Source organism: Trachurus japonicus, chromosome 24 (assembly GCF_045865225.1).
Source record: "Trachurus japonicus isolate A0001 chromosome 24, Traja_1.0".
Classification (NCBI taxonomy): domain Eukaryota; kingdom Metazoa; phylum Chordata; class Actinopteri; order Carangiformes; family Carangidae; genus Trachurus; species Trachurus japonicus.
The window spans coordinates 30,377,818-30,398,953 of NC_140930.1; the positions used below are offsets into that span (position 1 = coordinate 30,377,818).

General features: G+C 42.1%; 2 protein-coding genes and 2 pseudogenes across 2 annotated transcripts; 3 read left to right on the top strand and 1 right to left on the bottom strand.

The window, feature by feature from the left end:
* The first annotated feature begins 884 nt into the window (after nucleotides 1–884).
* Nucleotides 885–1,862, top strand: LOC146962198 (trace amine-associated receptor 1-like). The gene has a single exon (XM_085770085.1). The coding sequence runs from the start codon at nucleotides 888–890 to the stop codon at nucleotides 1,860–1,862; it is 975 nt and encodes a 324-aa protein (XP_085626211.1). The 5' UTR covers nucleotides 885–887.
* Nucleotides 1,863–5,049: 3,187 nt separating this feature from the next.
* On the top strand, nucleotides 5,050–6,026 carry LOC146962199 (trace amine-associated receptor 1-like; annotated as a pseudogene).
* Nucleotides 6,027–10,886: 4,860 nt separating this feature from the next.
* Nucleotides 10,887–11,870, top strand: LOC146962200 (trace amine-associated receptor 1-like). The gene has a single exon (XM_085770082.1). It carries the CDS (start codon nucleotides 10,887–10,889, stop codon nucleotides 11,868–11,870), a length of 984 nt encoding a protein of 327 aa, XP_085626208.1.
* Nucleotides 11,871–19,236: 7,366 nt separating this feature from the next.
* Nucleotides 19,237–21,051, bottom strand: LOC146962201 (zinc finger BED domain-containing protein 4-like; annotated as a pseudogene).
* Nucleotides 21,052–21,136: the final 85 nt, after the last annotated feature.

Genomic DNA, 21,136 nt, shown 5'->3' on the forward strand with positions numbered 1-21,136 from the left:
ATATAAAAAATATTTTGCTACACCCGGTGGTTAATTGGGACCGGCGGCAATTTGGGACTCGGCCATTATTTGAAGTTTTACGGTATACAAATAAAATTGCCTTGCCTTGCCTAGGTTAGCCAAATGTGTGTACACTTCAAGTTACTTTGCTCATGTAATTGTTTATGACAAAAAAAGGACACTTGCAAAATCGTGGCACAAATACATCGAGGTAATGACATAGAGAAGCTAATAGAATTTAAAATCCACCAACATCTTCTTTTTGTATCTTATTCACATAGTTGGGTTCATTATTTATTTGGGATTGTAACGGTTGCACTTTATGACTATGAAATGCTCCAATGTTATCTCATGGCTGTAAAATAAAAATAAACTATTGAATTGAATTGAATTGTAGGTCTGCAGTGTCTTTTAAATCAATCAACATTGAGCTCTTGAGTTCATACTAGATATGTGGCTTAATAACACATTAATACAACAAGACAAGATGGTTGATTGATAAGGCTCAGATAAATGGATACAGTAGGTGTTAGGCAGACTGCATCCACTGTCATAGGTACACACACACACACACACACACACACTTACTTGTAACTTCTTTGTTATGACATTTCAAAGGATGTTGTTACCAAATCAGATTGGTCCACACAAGTTTTGTATTGATCATATTCATGACAGAGAGGTTCATAAGTATTAAGGTGACGCTCTGTTTGTGTTAAGGACACCCAAGGGTTCCACTAGTAACTACAAAAACTGTATGAAGTTCAGAAATTGGATTACATTCTCTTATCTGTATCGGCACAAGTTCGAATTATTCATCAAAACTCAGCCAAATAGATTGAAATATATAGTTTCTATATATGTGATGAACTACACACAGCAAAAACATGGATCTGGAAAACAGGACAGATTTTATTAATATGCACCCATGCTATACGACAGATGTCCCTCACCTACTAATCAGAACCCACTCTATATTATGTACACTGTTTCATGTTCTCCTTGGCTCATTATCGATTGTAACTATATGTGGAAATCTCCTTGTTATAATCTCCATCATTTATTTCAAGCAACTCCACACTCCTACCAACTCTCTCATGCTCTCTCTGGCTGTGGCCGATCTGCTTGTCGGAGCTTTAGTTTTTCCTCTCACCATGACATTCTCTGAAACCACGTGTCTGTATAATTATGATGTATTTTGCAGAATTCGTCGATCCTTTGATGTATCTTTGTGCACATCTTCTATCCTGAACTTATGCTGTATTTCTATTGACAGATATTACGCAGTGTGCCAGCCCCTGACATATACAACTAAAATAAGTGATCATGTTGTTGTGAGCATGATTCTGGTGAGCTGGGGTGTTGCTGTCCTTGTTGGACTTGGCCTATTAACTGTAGGAACCGACCAGGAAAAATGCGGTGAAATTTGTTCTATGAAATATGATGTGATGGCAAAAATTCTGGGACTTGTTTTCTCATTTTACCTCCCACTGTTTATCATGCTTTGTATCTACCTAAAGATTTTCCTTGTTGCGCAGAGACAGGCACGCAATATCCAGAACACAAAGTCTGGAGCAGCTGTCAGTAAGATGGAGAGAAAAGCCACAAAAACTCTGGCTACTGTCATGGGAGTTTTTCTGATATGTTGGCTTCCTTTCTTTCTTTACGCCACTATTCTTTCTTTCATTCGTGCTTACTTTCCATATTATTTGGTCGAATTACTAAACTGGCTTGCACTGTTAAATTCACTGATCAATCCATTTATATATGCTTTCTTTTACAGCTGGTTCAGATCAGCTTTCAGAATGATCATTTCTGGGAAAATACTTAAAGAAGATTTGACTAACTCTAAACTGCTCTGACTCACTGTTTGCTGTGAAACAATGAGATATTCTAATCAAATGTTTAAAATAAATAGTACATCCAAGATTTAATCCATGGAGTTAAGTATTAGGTATTTTTTCCTAATAATGTTTAGTTGTTTTCCCTCAGACACAAACCTCAGTTTGTGTAGAAGTGATTCTATTCTCACAATTCAAGTCATCCTTTTGCTTCACTGAATCTGTATTTATTATGCAGCTGTATCTTCACAGACAGCTGCTTGAGATAGAGTGTGGTTTGTGTCTGTTACGGTCAACTATGAGTTTATATTTACCTTTACTGTCTAATACTGAAACTACAGGACACATGTTGTCATTGAACATGCTTTGATAACAAACTAGAATACAATATGAATGACAAACTTCAGTGAGTGACTACATAAATAATGACAGTGGCTCTAGTAGATTCTAGTCAATGTGGAATAAAGCTTGTTTTTACTGAATAAGGTCAATGGAAAATGAAGAGCTTTGCAGTGCATTTCAATACAATGCAGTAGTGACGATACTTGGGGAATTATATGAAGATTGTTTTAACTGGGAGTTGAACTGGCGATCAACTGTTTTTGAACAGACTAGGCATATACAAGATGCCCTCTAACCACTCGACCACCTCGGCACATTGTAATTATTACACATGTCCTGCTTTTTCCTATTTGGGGTAGCCTAAATACACAAGGTATGTGTGGAGGCTGGGCTCCGTTATAATCCTGTGGACTTTTAACAGCCTCTTTGTCATGGACTGTCCCTTGGCTGACCTAAAGAAAAGTATAAAACTATTTGTTCTACAATACTTATTACTTGTTCTTATCCTTTGAACAAAATGTTTCTTCGAGAAAAATGCTGCTGGGTCATAATAACTGTGCTGTGCTATGTTTTTCCTATTGTGTAGTCTCCCTACCTAGACACTGTTTTATCGACAGTTTAGACAGGAGTTATAATTCTTGGATTAGCCAAAAGTTAGATGGAGTCATTCACTGCCAAGATGGTGACAGCAGAACAGCCCACTCATAAACGTATGGAAATAATTATTTCATTAAATCAAATGTCTTAACACGTTTGAGAAATCATTTCATATAGATTTACAAAATATTGTAATTGCAATACTGTGTGGAGTGTGTGAGGCGCTGTAACGCTGCCACACATAAACACCAAAAACAGAAAAGACGAAAAGTTCCCCTGCTCTATGCCAACTCTGAACATTACAAATGGATTAAATGTTGACTGGGAGTCATGTGTGCAAATATGATCGATGATGATGTATTGGGTGAGATTCAGCCGCAAGGGGGGGTCAACCGCCATTCCGACATCCCACCAGTCAGACATAGGCCTCTAATTGTCTAAATGGCAACACTTAATTTTCTATCAGATGCCCCATCGTTCCAACAATTTTTGCCTCCTATGGTCGGAATGACGGTATTTTTTTCTTTTTTTTAAGATATTCTGCCTTTCTGACAATTCCTTTAAAGCAGAAGTAAGCGATCCGGTCGTTTTGGCTAACTTCTTGTCAGCCAAATGGAGTTAGCAGTCCCCGCCCTCGTCCCTACGTCACCACATGCACGCGCATCCCTTGGCTGCACACACAGAGAGGACCGCCCCTTTATGCCATTCTCTCTCCTCATTGGATAAAGGTTGTAAGATACAAGGAAAGTTTTCTCCTCGGCTTACAGCAGAGCAGAGTGACTGACAGACCCGTGTTTCAGACCAAACACTCTATATAAGTGATTGCTGTCGGAAGATAAACTATGTAAGACTTATATTAACACAAACATTCCGCTTACTTCTGCTTTAATAGCGTATTTTTTTCCCCAAAATATTTTGCACTGGTTGGGCTTAGGCAATGATGCAAGGAGTTGGTTAAGTTTAGTAAAAAAGACCAGGTAGAGGCTAGACAGGCAGACTAGTCCCTGTCTGCGCTCTGCTGCAAACCTACTGCTATGACTATAGGGATTATGGCAATGAGCCAGTTTGCCAAAATGTTGAACTATCTCTTTAAGCTCTGTGAGACCCTGATAAACAGTATGATTTCAATAGGCTCCTTCATTGTCAACTTAGTCAATGCTCAAGCCTCAAAAAGAAACGGTACGATTTCAATAGAGTCCTTGTTGATGTTGTTGCGCTCAGGCCTGTTCAGGTCCACATGCACTAAAATAGGGACCATGGGAGTTCCCACAGGAGACCACATGCAGACCTAAAAACTAATAAACCTGTAAACCTAGGGGGAAACGCTAATAACAGTCTTATGCTTTTACATTAATGTAAATATATAGCCAAAAATGGAAACCAAGCACATTCATTCAACAAATGCAACAGGCATTTGTTACATCGTTTTGTCAAACAGCACAGCATTAGCCATTTGTAGGTACGGTATGCAGTGTCTCAAAGGAATTTTAAGTCGAAAGCAAGACGTTTCACCTCTCATCCAAGAGGCTTCATCAGTTCGATGAGTCCAGTTGCTTTCAACTTAAAATTCCTTTGAGTTACTATGACCTGGATGTGCACAGGCTTAGGTATGCAGTGTGTAACTCAAATCAATCAACATTGAGCACTTGAGTACACATCCCCATACCTTGGATATATCCCTTAATATATTAATACAACGAAACAAGATGCTTGATGGATAAGGGGCAAATAAATGGATACTAGTTAGGCAGACTCTTCATCCACTCTCATGGTACATAGCAGCTCACTCACTCACACACACACACACACACACACACACACACACACACACACACACACACACACACACACACACACACACACACACACACACACACACACACACACACACACACACACACACACACACACACACACACACACACAAAAACACACAAACAAAAAAAGTGTAACTTCTTTTTTCTTTGTTAGGACATTTCAAAGGATGTTGTTACCAAATCAGATTGGTCCACACAAGTTTTGTATTGATCATATTCATGAGTTGGGGTTTTATAAGTATTAAGGTAACGCCCTGTATGGTGGTGCTGTTTTAAAGGACACCCATCAGTCTACAAGGTTCCACTAGTAACTACAGAAAACTGTGTGAAGATCAGAAATTGGATTACATTCTCTTATACCAAAGGAATGCCCAAGTTGAAATTGTTCATCAAACCTCAGCCAAATTATTTTAAATAGTTTCTTTTCATATGATGAACTACACAGCTAAAATATGGAAATGGAAAGCAGTGTCAACAGTACTGGTTTTGTTAATATGCATGCTATACAACAGATGTCCCTCACCTACTTATCAGAACCCACTCTATATTATGTACATTGTTTCATGTTCTCCTTGGCTCATTATCGATTCTAACTATATGTGGAAATCTCCTTGTTATAATCTCCATCATTTATTTCAAGCAACTCCACACTCCTACCAACTCTCTCATGCTCTCTCTGGCGGTGGCCGATCTGCTTGTCGGAGCTTTAGTTTTTCCTCTCAACATGAAGTTCTCTGAAACAACGTGTCCATATCATGATTTATTTTGCAAAATGCATCGATCCTTTGAGGTATCCTTGTGCACATCTTCTATCCTGAACTTATGCTGTATTTCTATTGACAGATATTACGCAGTGTGCCAGCCCCTGACATATACAACTAAAATAAGTGATCATGTTGTTGTGAGCATGATTCTGGTGAGCTGGGGTGTTGCTGTCCTTGTTGGACTTGGCCTATTAACTGTAGGAACCGACCAGGAAAAATGCGGTGAAGCATGTTCTATGAAATATGATGTGATGGCAAAAATTCTGGGACTTGTTTTCTCATTTTACCTCCCACTGTTTGTCATGCTTTGTATCTACCTAAAGATTTTCCTTGTTGCGCAGAGACAGGCACGCAATATCCAGAACACAAAGTCTGGAGCAGCTGTCAGTAAGATGGAGAGAAAAGCCACAAAAACTCTGGCTACTGTCATGGGAGTTTTTCTTGTATGTTGGCTTCCTTATTTTCTTCACGCCACTATTCTTTCTTTCTTTCATGTTTACTTTCCATATTATTTGGTTGAATTACTTAAGTGGCTTGCACGGTCAAATTCACTGATCAATCCATTTATATATGCTTTCTTTTACAGCTGGTTCAGATCAGCTTTCAGAATGATAATTTCTGGGAAAATACTTAAAGAAGATTTGACTAACTCTAAACTGCTCTGACTTACTGTTTGCTGTGAAACAATGAGATATTCTAATCAAATGAATAAGATAAATAGTACCTAAGCTCTAAACCATGCAAGTACAGTATTAGGTATTTTTTCATAATGATGTTTAGTGGTTTTCCCTCAGTCAGAGCCCAGTTCTTTTGTAACTCAGTCAATGGAATTATCAAAAAACCAATCCTATTTTCAATCATCCTTTTGCTTCACTAAATCTGTCTTTATTATGAAGCTGTATCTTCACAGACACCCGCTTGAAAGAGAGTGTGGTTTGTGTCTGTTACGGTCAACTATGAGTTTATATTTACTTTTACTGTCCTGTACTTTTAGTATTGGGCAGTAAATGACATGTTGTCATTTAACATGCTTTGATAACAAACGAATGACAAACTTTGTACTTAAGTGTGACTACATAAGTAATGACAGTGGCTCTAGTAGATTATAGTCATTGTAGAATAAAGCTTGTCTTTTACTGAATAAGGTCAATGGAAAATGGTGCATTTCAATATGATGCAGTAGTGACGACGCTTGGGGAATAACATGCTGATTGTCTTAACTGGGAGTTGAACTGGCGATCAACTGCTTTTGGGCAGACTAGGCCTATGCCCTCTAACTGCTCAACCACCTGAGCACAATGTAATTATCAGCATTACATTTCCTGCTCTTTCCTATTTGGGGTAGCCTAAATACTAGGGCTGGGATTAATCTCAAAACTTCCTGAATTAATCGCGATTAATCGCATCTTTTTCCTTTTTGCTTAAAATAACAGCAATATGAATGGATTCCATTCATTCATTCAATCATTTTCTATACCGCTTATCCTGCACTAGGGTCACGGGTGAGCTGGAGCCTATCTCAGCTAACTTCGGTCGAGAGGCGGGGTACACCCTGGACAGGTCGCCAGTCTATCGCAGGGCCGACATATATTGAGACAGACAACCATTCACACTCTCATTTGAGTCACCAATTAATCTAACCTGCATGTCTTTGGTCTGTGGGAGGAAGCCGGAGTACCCGGAGAGAACCAACGCATGCACGGGGAGAACATGCAAACTCCACACCGAAGGGCCCCAGCTGGCCGGCGGGTTCAAACCCAGAACCCTCTTGCTGCGAGGCGACAGTGCTAACCACTGCACCACCATGTCGCCATGGTATTTAAAAATCAGCTGTCAGAGAGAGAGAAGCCTCGTTTGGTGATAAGAAGAACAAGTTCTCTAGTGTAGGAACATGTCAGAGAAAATTTATGCAGGTTTTCTGTAACATTATAAGACCGGCGGTGCAGAGAAATGCGCAGCCAGTGTGTCCCTAGTCTACTTGGACAAACTGCCCTAAATGCGTAGCCAGAGATGTTTCAGGGATTTTGAGAGAGGCGTAGGTTTGTGAGAACACTGTTTGACCGGACGTGTTAAAAGGATGATGTGGAGTTGGTCACCAAACCTTCATTTATTACAGAAACGTACAGTGACTCACTCAAATCACCACCTGTGTGTCCCGGGGACTCACTGGGCCCTAGTTTCGTGGCACAGCGCAGGGTAGCGCAGCCGGTGCAGTGCAAGTTTCGACCAGCGCAGCCTGGCTCAAAGTCAGTTTGGCAGATTGGTAGATCGCGCTGCGCCGTGATAGGTGTGGCGGCGCAGCAGGGGGAGGTGTCACAGATTCAGCTTGGCGCAGTGGAACCGAGGGTGCACTGAAAGCTCGCCACCTCAATGGAAGTTTGGCTGCCCGGTGCGCAGTGCACACACGTCACCAAGACCTCACAGGCAGGTTTACACAGTTTCAGGCACATTTCAATGCAATAAATAACCACAATTTAATGCAACTAATGGAATCAACACGTGAATTTATATCTATATAGATTGTCCCATCACATCTGACATCAGATCAAAGGAATGGAAACTCGACCTGAATTAACACAGCAGGGATGAACTGAGAATGAATCCCATTTCACCCCTTGGCCCTATAACTTGGCCGTACCCCTCTGTTTTGCGCGTTCACGTGTAGGGGTAGGGGTGTCCCAATTGCCGTTAGGACGGAGGGGTAGGGGGAAGTGGTAGGGCTATATACCCCTTCAAATGGAGATTTTCCAGAGGCACACTCCAAACGGAGGGGTACGACAGATTTCCCAGAATGCATAGCGATTCACCGGCAAGATGGCTGCTACTGCGAAAGAAGTTCACAAATGTAAGTATTTTCTCCATTAATAAAGTTTAAAATTTACGAAAACCATTGTATTGTCTAGTTTACCGTTGTTTCAATGTGTAATGGTCATTGTCTTAATAAAACGCACACGAAAAAAAAAAAAACGCTATTAGCGGTGCTCTGTGGGCAGCCCTGATCTACACTACAGTGATAAAGTTAACTTCGGCGACCTCGCTGCTAGTATTGATAGCGTTATGGGATACGCAGGAATGTCATGCACAAATCGGATGTAACGTTAACATTAGCCTGCATGAAGATGTGAACGAATTGCGAGCATCCATGCTACACGGATATTGTAACCCGAGCAATATCACTGGTTTATATAAGATCTTAACAACAGCTATCCCTGTCTTCTATCTATGCGGGGACTCCAGAAGAAACCAGACGGCTCATCCGTTTCAGAGCTGACAATGAGCAGCGTTTCCTCAAATCCAAAGTTGCTGCAAAACAACTTTGGGAGTAAGTAATTTGTTTTAGGTTGCTTACATAAACAATTATGTTTTTTTTTATCTTGCTTTTCATTGTTTTTACATCAGCCCTCATGTTTGTTATACAGTAATACAGGACGTTGATCAAAGAGCTTGGCCTGGAAGGAAAAATCACTTGCCAACAAATCTCAAAAAAGTGGGAGAATTTGTAGGAAACATATAAGGTAAGCGAGAAGCACTGTAGTTCTAATAGTAGATGCCTAATCGTAATCTGTAATCTTTCATTTAGCGCTGCAATGATGAAGCGCATATTTATAAGTTATAACATAATTTTTTTTATTGCAGGAGCTGAAAACTCCCAAAACAGGATCTGGAACAGATGCCGGTGAAACAACAGCATCTACGTGGCAATTCTTTGAGGATATGCATCAGGTCTTGGGAGCCAGGCCATCCATGGACCCTCCTGTTGTGGTCGCATATGGTCCTGATGATGATCCTGTCACACTTCTTATGGTAAAGATACAGCCATATTATGTATTGTTATTGATTATTGATCTTTTGATATGAGAATGATAATGTATATGTTGTTGATTATAACCAGCGTCTTAAGAAATATATTTTCAACATAGTTATTATGTATTGTACATACACACATGGCCATCATATCACCTACTTCAGGAATATAATACCTTCTCATTTGTTTTTTTAGGAGATCGTCGAGCCCACTACTTCAAACTCAACCCCAGCCACAGCTCCTTCCGAGGCAGCCAGTACCTCTGATGCCCCTACCTCTGTTGCTGCTACCCCGGTCCAAGCAAGAGAAGACGCACAGTTAACAAGAACCTCTGTGAATTTGCAGAAACAATTGGGCAGGCACAGAGTGACATAGACAAAAAGACCGAGTTCAAGAGGTTATTTTACAGGGTTATCGATGCTGTGCAAGGAGAGATGGATGAGCGTTTTGGAGAGCACAGTAGCGAGCTCATTGGCGCACTGGCTGCTCTGGATCCAGAGGCCGAGAATAATTTCCTAGACCCATCAAAGGTAACCCCTCTGCTGGAATTAGCTAGATCTGATATGGTTGAATCTGAATATGCTGTGGCCCGTGAGTTCTTGGTGAAAAAAATAACAGACACCCCGGTCCCCCCCGAAGATGGAAAATGGACAATAGCCAACATCCTTCGCACATTGTGCTCTCCAGGCTATGCCGACTGTTGTCACAACATACACCCTTGCCCTAATTTTAGGAGTTTCTACAGCAGTACATGAAAACGCATTTTCCACGCTCAAAAACGTGTTCTCGGAGCATCGGTGCAGTATGCTGCACAGACGCAAGGCCCAGCTGATTCAGCTCGCTTTTGAAAAGAACCTCACTTACAGGTTCAAGTCCCAGTGGAAGGATTCCGCCGCCTCCCGCTGTATTGACACAGGATGGACTGATTAGAGGACAGCGCTGCCTCCACTAAGAGTAGGTTCAAAGTGCGTACGTGTGTCTGAGTTTGAGAGACGGTTCTGGTGTTATATCTATGTTGCATAGTCAAGTGTTTTGTGGATATTGCTTTAAATTATGAGGACTGATGCTATAGGATATATAGCTGGTCATATTTGCTGTTGGTTATGTTTAACGTGATGGTTACGTGTATCAGTGCTGCGTGAATAAACTATAGGATTATGGCTAGAAATAATGGTGCCCTCCCATGCATTTGATATGCCCCCCTGAGGTCTGGCGACGGGTCTGATTCCAGATAAACAAGAGTTAGGGAGAAAGTCTAAATAATTTGACACATTTGAACGCAATAGTTGCTTTTCCTGGTAATTAATTACTTTTACCATGTAGTAACTCTGTTACATACTCTTACTTTTTGGGCAAAGTAACTAACTACTTTTTAAAAGTAATTTGCCCAACACTACCTGTCAGCATATGCTACACTGTTGTCTCAGATTATGAGGGGGGGTATTATCTCATACATTGCAGGCACAGCTTGCGTCATTACTAATGTATTCTGTAAGTTCCTAATGAGATAGGGGTTTATAAATATTGTAACAAGTCCAATGGTTCTGCACAGTCGCACTCCAAGGACACACAGCACTGAGGTGTTACTAGGTAAGACAACACGAGACAAATAGTATGCTATGATGAAGCTTTGCTTAAAATAGACCCTAGTTGTACATGCAAACTGATCTAAATACCTTTCAAATATTCTTTATGTTACAGGTTATTGCCGCAAAGAGGCATGGAAGCAGAGCTGACACTCAGCGGCACTTATATTAATGACATACATCCCTGCTATGAATCACATAATGGAACTTATATATTTACAGTCAAGCCTTCCATAGTATGTGTTTTGGTATATATGTTCCTTAGCTTATTATCTGTTGCTACAATATGTGGAAACCTCCTGGTTATAATATCCATTATATACTTTAGACAGCTCCACACTCCAACTAATTACCTCATCCTGTCTCTGGCTGTGGCCGACCTGCTTGTAGGGGTTCTAGTTTTTCCTTTCAGCATGGTGTTCACTGTGACCTCATGTCTTTATCATGAGGATTTATTCTGTAAAATACGAGACAGCTTTGATGTATCACTGTGCACATCTTCAATTCTTAACTTGTGTTGTATTTCCATAGACAGATACTACGCAGTGTGTCAGCCCCTGACATACAGAAGTAAGATAAATGTTCATGTTACTGCGATTATGATCCTGGTGTGTTGGGTTATCTCTGCTCTGATTGGGATTTGTATAATAGTTGCAGGATTCAGCCAAGGAACATGTGAAGAAATGTGCTCAGTTGATGTTGTAATGGCAAACACAATGGGACCTGTATTCTCATTTTACCTCCCAGCTATTATAATGCTATGTATCTATTTTAAGATTTTCCTTGTTGCTCAGAAACAGGTGAACAACATCCAGTGCACCAAGTCTGGAGCAGCTGTCAGTAAGATGGAGAGAAAGGCCACAAAAACCCTGGCTACTGTTATGGGAGTGTTTCTTTTATGTTTGACTCCTTACTTTCTTTGCATTGTCTTCCAGCCTTTGTCATATAATCCTCCACCCATCCCTGTGATTGAGACACTTAACTGGCTTACATTGTCAAATTCAATGCTTAATCCATTAATCTATGCTTTCTTTTATAGCTGGTTCAGATCAGCTTTCAGAATGATCATTTCTGGGAAAATATTTAAAGGTAATTTTGCCAACTCCAATTTGTTTTGATGAATTGACTGAATTGAGAAATTGGTACAAAGGAGGACTAAAATAACTCAATTAAAGCAGAAGTAAGTGGTCCGGTCGTTTTCGCTAATGCTGCGTTCCAGGCAGGCTTTTGAAATCGTAAATTACAGCTTCAAGTCACAACTTACGACTTTGTAGCGTTTCAGGCAACCCACTCGTGTTTTTCCGACCTGTTTTACCGGTGAAAGTCACTATAACGGCCACTCGTAACTTCCGACCGGTGAACTCGTACCAGATCGAACTGGTACCACTTCACGGTCGGAAAAATACGAGTTTCCTTGAACGCACCATAACAGTCCTCATCCCTACGTCGCCACATTCATGGCGTTCCTTGGCTGCACACACAGCCCTGCATGCCGTTCTCTCTCCTCATTGGATAAAAACTGTAGGATACGATAAATGTTTTCTCTTCGGCTCAGAGCAGAGCAGAGGGACTGAGAGACCCGTGTTTCAGTCCAAACACTCTATGTAAGTGATTGCTGTCGGAAGATATAACTATTTAAGACTTATATTAACACAAATATATCACTTACTTCTGCTTTAAGGTATTTTGCAATATGAAATTTAGCAATTGCAGTATGACGGGGACAGTCCCCACTCCAAAACACTGCTGTTCCAAACCCCCTCCCCCTCCTGCCGACAGCAGACCGGGGGAGAAAAAAAGAAATGTCTTTGCTCGATGCTTTGGTGTGGTTTAGGCAATGGAGAAAAGAGTTGGTTAAGTTTAGTAAAAAGACCAGGTAGAGGCTAGACGGGCTAGACAGCTGAAGCATAACAAGCATTATATGTCATTAATATGAAGTATTGCTTGTTTTGTGGTTAATTATGCACATATCATTCGACCCCAAAAAGGAAAAGAAGGATCAATGCACAGCCTCTGTTTCCTTTCTGATTACATCCATCTGTCCGAGGGATGCACATGACTAACCGTTAACCGATAATATTAACCCTTAAGCCCCTGACACACCGCCACGACGCTTCCCGACGCGTCCCGACGCCGACGGCTTTGGCCGACGAGTCTGTCGCCTCTCGTCGGGAGAAAGGAAAAAGTGAAACACACTGCCCCGACTGCCGACCAGAGCGACTGAGTGGCGAGGACTCCCCCATAGAAATACAGACCAATACAGACCAGGGGCAGCTCTGCTCACTGTTCATTCAAACAAACTAATGCCACTGCCACAGTTAATTTCATCAATGAGACCGACATTAATCTCCCCAAAACAATTTAACCAGCCACGTTTTAACAGCGCTAAAGCCGAAATTAAAGCTTACTGCTGTGGCTCGGTTGCCACGAATTGGCGATAGCCGATGCTAATTTCTGTTAGCCCGTCTATGGTGTTTTACATTACACGTTAGCATTAAGCTAGCGGGCTTTATATGCTTAGTTGTGAGCTGTGTGTGTTTTGAACGTTGTTTCAAACTATGTGGGTTTGATTGAACATATTTGATGTTTAAATATTTATATTGCCGCTTAATATATTGCTTTACTCCTCTTTTTATTTTATATACCATTTTTACTGTAGGCTAGGCTAGGACACCGTTTGTTTACTGTGGTCACTTCCGTCCCTCCCACACACCGCGCTGATTCGCTTAGGGCACGGCCAATCAGAATCGCCATAGCTAGCACACAGCCAATCAGAGTACCCGACGAGTCTACTCTCCCGACGGCCGACGAGTCCCAACTGAGCATGTTCAATCGGCCCCGACGAGATCCGACAAGAGCCGAGGCTCCCCGACGGAGAGGAACACACCAAACAGACGAGCTGCCGACGCCGTTCGATGAGGCCAGACGCCCGACGGTCGGCTCGGTGTGTCCCTGGCTTTAGGCCCTGTAAGGACGTTTTGAGTCCTCGCCTGTTACATTATTGAGCGGCATTTTGGCTACAATCATGCTGTGGCAAAATGGTTTGGAGCAGGGATGTATTTATCTGTGACTGTTGAAATTAAAAAAAAAAAAAAAGTTTTTTTTTATTTCTTCAATGTGTAATAAAAATACTCCCTTTCACCCTGTTAAAGCAGAAGTAAGTGATATATTTGTGTTAATATAAGTCTTAAATAGTTATATCTTCCGACAGCAATCACTTACATAGAGTGTTTGGACTGAAACACGGGTCTCTCAGTCACTCTGCTCTGCTCTGAGCCGAAGAGAAAACATTTATCGTATCCTACAGTTTTTATCCAATGAGGAGAGAGAACGGCATGCAGGGCTGTGTGTGCAGCCAAGGAACGCCGTGAATGTGGCGACGTAGGGACGAGGACTGTTATGGTGCGTTCAAGGAAACTCGTATTTTTCCGACCTGTGAAGTCGTACCAGTTCGATCTGGTACGAGTTCACCGGTCGGAAGTTACGAGTGGCCGTTATAGTGACTTTCACAGGTAAAACAGGTCGGAAAAACACGAGTGGGTTGCCTGGAACGCTACAAAGTCGTAAGTTGTGACTTGAAGCTGTAATTTATGATTTCAAAAGCCTGCCTGGAACGCAGCATTAGCGAAAACGACCGGATCACTCACTTCTGCTTTAAATAACTGTTAACACACATTCATTTTGGTGTCAAAAGTCTGGAAAGACTGCTAAACTCAAAGTATGATATAGGGCTCCCAAACACCTCAACTGCCTTGGAGTCACTAGCTTCTATTACAGATTTTCGCAAAATAAAAGCGATATTTCATGAATTTCAAAAAGTACAATTGCTATTTGCGGGTGTTTCCACTGAAAGGTGTTTGGCGAATAAGCCATATTATAGTCTCGGGATATCCCATCTCGCCCTGCGAGACTTCACTCTGGATGTAAGCGTTGTAGTGTATTATTCACCTGAAATTTTAGCTTTAATATCATGTATTATGTTTATTCTTTGTATGTGTGCCCTTTTTTGGGAATTGAAGGAAAGTGTGAATTGGTGCTTTACTTCACGGACATGTTTTGCTTTAGAAGTAAACAAATCGAAGGTAGATGTTATAAGAAAGATAGACGCACACATTTATAGATATATAAAGATGTTGCATTAGGTGTTTAGTAACAGTAATTAATTAATTAATTAACCCTTTAGAGGCCAGTTTCTGTATTGTGCACTCATTTCTATACAAGAAACAGCCCAAAAATTAGATATTCAGTGATAAGAGATGAATTTTTTTTTCATGATTACAACTGTCTGAGGTCAGACAATGTTTATGGAAAATATCAGTTTTTTTGCATTTTTACTTTTTTTGTAGTGTTAGATTTAAATAAAAAATCCCTTTCACACTGTTAAGGACTCATTGAGTCCTTGTGTTAGTGAAGTCGTATTTTTTTAATGGTTTTACATTTTCAGATTTTTTTTTTTTTGTTATGTTATTTAACTTCTCTCCTATCGTGACTGTTAATTTCAAACAATAAAATTAATTAATTAACCCTTTACAGGCCAGTTTCTGTAATGTGCACTCATTTCTATACAAGAAACAGCCCAAAAATGAAATATTCAGTGATGAGAGATGATTTTTTTTTCATGATTACAACTGTCTGAGGTCAGACAATGTTTATGGAAAATATCAGTTTTTTTTGCATTTGTACTTTTTTTGTAGTGTTAGATTGAAATAATTCCTCTGGATATCAGCTGCGGAAAATCGGAGGGGCGGCAGATCAGAGGGGACAAAGCGGCACAATAAAGCTCAGCTGCGGGGAATTAAATAAGCAAACCGAGGAAGAATCGCCATTTTTCAGATTTGGTAAAAACTGAAAGAAATCGAAAATGGCCAGGTACTCCAAGAGAACCATGGGTCCGAAGCAGGCTCTGGACCACCTGTTAGAGCAGGAGAAGTTGGAGCGTCGGCGTCAGGCCGCAGCCGCTGTCCCCGGCCAGTCGCAGCCTTATCGGACACAGCCGCTCATCCGCTGCCCTCGTCCTCCTCGTCCTCCTCCTCTTCGGACAAAGGAGAGGAAGAAATCCCCGGCTCCTCATCTGATGACTCGCTGAGCAGCGGCTCTGACACCCTGTCAGAGGGTGAGGACTGGGCATCCCAACTCCAGCCCGAAGAGGAGAGCAACTCCAGCGGCAGCGAGGCGGAGGATGAGCCGGGGGATGACTCATCTGGGCCCGGCTGGGAGGGGAAGAGAGCGGCGCGGCGCCCCGGGGCTCCACCGGAGATCCTCACCTGGTACCCCGACAACAGTATGACGCTGCCACACGTTCAGAAAAAGATCCTCAAATCGGGGTTAACAGCGTTTGCCGCCAGCCGCATATCAAACATCTCCAGCTGCTTTTCACTTTTTGTCACTGAGGAGATCCTGCAGCTCGTCCTGGAGGCGGCACCGAAAGGCGGGCTGCCGAGGTTGGAAAGATTTAGACATGCCGGAGTTGGTGGCCTTCCTGGGGCTTCTTCTCCTCGCCGGCGTCTACCGGTCCTGGGGGGAGGCGACTCGTAGCTTATGGGACCCGCAAACTGGCCGTCCCGTCTTTGCTGCCGTGATGAGCCGGGAAAGGTTTGAGGAGATCTCAGGAAGGCTTCGGTTTGACGACCGGGAGACCCGCTCTTACCGCCGCCAAAAGGAGGGAGTGTTTTGCCCCATCGCTGAGGTCTTCGAGATCTGGTCAGACCGGCTGCCGCGCATGTGGGTCCCGGGACGGAATGTGACCGTGGATGAGCAACTCGTCGCGTTCAAGGGTCGTTGCTCATTCCGCGTGTACATGCCACAAAAGCCATCCAGGTAGGCTAATAAACACTTATAATAATTATACACTATTCTATTGTAGCTATATGTGGCAAGGAAAGTAATTATCACTTGGCTCAGGAAAATGACTCTTCTTTTTGGAACCATAATAACAATAAATGAATAACAATAGTATTCTGATGCATAATCAATTAAAAAACATTAAGATAAACAACATTAAAATACACACTGCATAAGCAAAATATTTTACTATTGAACATTTCCCTCCTCTAGGTAGCCTACTGTATATTGACACAACTGTAAAAAGTCTGCTGATGTAAGACAATAATTTATCCATTTGTCTGTCTATCTTATCTAGATATGGACTAAAGATGTGGCTGCTGTGTGACTCGGTCACATTTTACGCATTGAAAATACAGCCATATCTTGGAAAAACAGGAAACAAGCCAGAGAAGGGCCAAGGCCAGCGGGTGGTGCTGGACCTTGTGAAGGAGATATCTGCAGGTCACAGTGTGACCTGCGATAACTTTTTTACAAGTTTCGAGTTGGGAGAAGCCCTTCTCCAGAGAGGCATCACCCTCCTCGGAACAATTCGGAAAAACAAGCCTGAGCTCCCCCCAGCTCTGAGGCAGCTCCGCCTGAGGAACATCAATTCCTCACTCTTTGCTTTCACCAGATCTGCCACTGCTGTCAGCTATGTGGCAAAGAAAAACAAGCTGGTGACACTGCTGAGCACTCGGCACCGGCAGGCCCAGACATCTGGAGAACCCCCGCACAAACCCCAGATGATCCTGGATTATAATTCCACCAAGGGTGGAGTTGACACTATGGATCAGGTATGTGCAGGCTTGAATTACTCAGTAGGCTGTTTCTTATTGTGATTTAGATGTGTTTAAAAAGGAAAGAGTAATAATAATAATAATAATAATAATGAATTTTATTTGTAATGCACTTTATATTGAGCAAACAATCTCAAAGTGCTACATAAGAAAAAAAGAAAAGTAAAAGTTAAAATTTGGAGAGAGAACGTATGCATTTATTTTTGTTTTCTTCTTCCTCTGTCACCCCAGCTGATAGGATCATACAGCTGCCGCCGAAGATCCAACCGATGGCCGAAGACGGTGTTCAGCAACAACCTGGATTAGGGATGTCCCGATCCGATATTGATATCGGATTTATGTCCGATATCAGCCAAAAAAACGAATATCGGATTATATCGGACTGCATCTAAAATCTCCGATATAAACGCTCCGATAAAAGCAGTCCATTGTTCCGCTCCAGCATTTCTGTCCTAGGTGACTCTGGTTCACACTCCAAAACAGTAGGTGGCGGTACTGCACCTTAATGTTGGTGCGCCGCCCACAGCGAAGAAGAGCGGCCCGGCTCCAGCATGCAGAGATCACATGATCACAACAACAACAGCGTGTATGCGACACACACACACACACAGACAAAGGTGCATGGACAGGTCGCGCTTGCCCGCTAATAAACGGTAAATGCGCTATATTGCTCTAAAGGTCGGTGGTCAGATTCTTCTGGAGGAAGACCAGCTGGTCCACATGTTGTGCCGTGTTAAGGTCAGGTTACGGTGCGTTCACACCGGGCGCGAGTAACAGTGCTAAAGCCAGCATTAAATTAACGATGCTAATTTCTGTTAGCCTGTCTATGGCGTTTTACATTATACGTTAGCATTAAGCTAGCGGGCTTTATGCTTAGTTGTGACACTGGCTGTGTGTTTTGAACGTTGTTTCAAACTATGTGGGTTTGATTAAACATCTTTGATGCTTAAATATTGCTGCTTAATATATTGCTTTACTCCTCTTTTTATTTTATGTGCCATTTTTACTGTAAGGCAGGCTAATCTTCAATTTGGAGTGACAAAACCTTGAAGCAAGAAGATTTTGCCTTTTGTTTGACATTGATGTACCTACAGTAATTCAATAACAGTTGTAAATAAGGTTTATTTTTTAATATTTTACAGTTCAAAAGTAAGCTCACTACTGTCTGTCCCATAGAAGAACATGACAGCGGCAGCCTGTCAGTCAGCAACAGGAGGATCTCCTTTGTATTAGAATTTGAAAAATATAAATAATCGTTTTTTTTCACCACCCCTAATATCGGATCAATATCGGTATCGGGCCGATATTGAAGGCTGCAATATCGTTATCGTATCGGAAGTGAAAAAGTGGTATCGGGACTAGAGGTCGACCGATAGTGGATTTTCAAAGGCCGATATAATAACGATAGTTTGGAGCAGGAAAAAGCCGATAGCCGATTAATCGGCCGATACCGCCCCCCCCCCCCCCCCCCCCCCCGAAAAAATTCAACACTGTTGGAAATTCACCTCTGACTTTATTAGCAGCAACTGCTTTACTGAACAGCTAATAAATATCCAAATGTATAAAATCGCAAAGTGAACATCAAACTCAAAGTAATAAATACCAAAATAAATATATAAATCTTGAACTGGATATAAAAGTAATAAATACCGAAATAAATAAATCTGCATAACTGAACATCAGTCTCAATGTAATAAACACCTAAATGGATATACTGAACATCAGTCTAAACACATAAATGAAATCTGGAACTGACATCAAAGTTACTCAAAGTGATTAATCAATCTGGAACAGAGCATCAAACTAACAGTAGGCTAAAGGAAAAAGTCAGTTGGAGTAGGAGCTATTTTTTCCCCTCAAAGACTCAGTACTCCCAGTTAAGAAGCCTGATGTTGTAGTGGAGGAAGCAGAGCTTGTCTGCATTTTCTCCAGACAGGCGGCTCCTCCGCTTGTCATACAGGATCCCCACCTCGCTGAACACTCGTTCACTGGGGACGGTGGAGGGTGGTGGACAGAGATACTTACTGGCCAGATCAGCAAGTTTTGGAAATCTCTCCTTATTTCTCTTCCACCACTCCAAAGGCTGGGTACTCCTGTCAACCACTGGGAGTTTGATGTAACACTCCAGCTCAGTGTCGAAGCTGGACTCAGCTGTGTGATGAGGTGTTCCCAGGAGTTTTGCATACAGACTGTCCACAAGAGTTGGAGGAAGATTGGTCTGTAGTTTCTGTTTTTTTGGTGGATCCTCTGCTTCACCAGTCTCTTCCACTGGTTTTTCATGGGCAGCTTCCTCTTTCAGCCAGTCTTTTGCCTTCTTGACTGTCTCTGCTGAGGTGAAGGCCTTGTCCTTGTAGCGGGGATCAAGGACTGTTGCTAACACCAAACACTTGTTGTCCTCTGCCTTTGAGAATCGCCTTGTCAGGCTGTCAAGCATGGTCTTCCGCAAGGTTTTGATGCCTGCTGAAGATGGACCCTCATGTTGCAGCATCAGTTTCAGAACAGATACACTGGGGATTACGCATGAGGAAGAAGACTCTGAGTTGCTCATTTCTAGTGTCACTACCTCAAGTGGTTCCAGTGTCTCAATCAGGTTTGATACGATATCCCACTGTGCAGCAGATAGACAGCTGATATGGCTATGGTCACTTGCATACACATTCAGTGCACGCCGCTGCTCAAACATCCTCTGCAACATGTGTAATGTTGAGTTCCAGCGAGTCTGAACAGCTTGAATGATGCTGTGTGTTGGGAGGCCAAGCTCCTCTTGAATTGCTCTCAGCCTTTGTTTGGCCAGTACGGAGTGACCAAAGTGACCTGCAGAGCTCTTTAATGTGGCAATAACGTCCAGCACAGCTCTCTGACTGGAAAGGCCATCATTGATTACAAGCTGTAGAGTGTGAGCAGTACAGCTTAAGTCTGGAAGCTCAGCTAGCTTCATTCCTTTTACCATGTTGGCTTCACCATCCCTTAGAACAAGAACCACACGGTCTGGGTTGATTTTCCATGAGTCCAGCATTTCCAAAAATGTCTCTTGAATGTACTGTGCTGTATGTGATCCAGTCATAGTCTTTACATTTAGCACAACCTGCTGTCTTTTCCAGTCCTTTTGGATAAAATGTCCTGTGAGGCTCATCAGTGATTCAGTTGTGCCTGACCAGCAGTCAGTGGTGAAGGCCATGTATGGTGCCTCTTCTGGAGTGATCAGAGTCTTCACCTTTGTCACAACTTCAGCATATGTTTCATCAAGCATCTGTGTACAGTAGAATTTCTCATCCTTAATATTGTAACGGGGCTCAGCAAGTCTCATAAGCCGCTGAAAACCAACGTCTGAGACCACAGTGAATGGCTGGTTATCTGTAGCTATCATCTCTATAATTGCCTTGTCCATCTTCTTGGTCCTTGGGTCTGAAGAGGTCCATTTTGCCTGCTGATCAAATAGTTGAGTGACTGTGGTCTATGTTTGAGGCTTTGGTTGATTGGCCAACTTTTTTTTCATGGCGTCAGAATGGGCCTGGGGATGGCAGTGCTTAAGGTGAGTCCACAAGTTGGAAGTATTTTTTGTTTTGGCTGTTGCTGATCCCATACTTATGACTTTATCGCACACTTCACATTTTGCTTTTCCTGGGGTAATTTCAACAAAATATTCCCATACAGGAACTTTGGATCCTCCAGTTGCCATCTGTAATGTAAGAAACAAGATGTGAATTAATGTAAATTAATTAAATATAGGTAATGGATAAAAATATATTCATATATTTTTAATA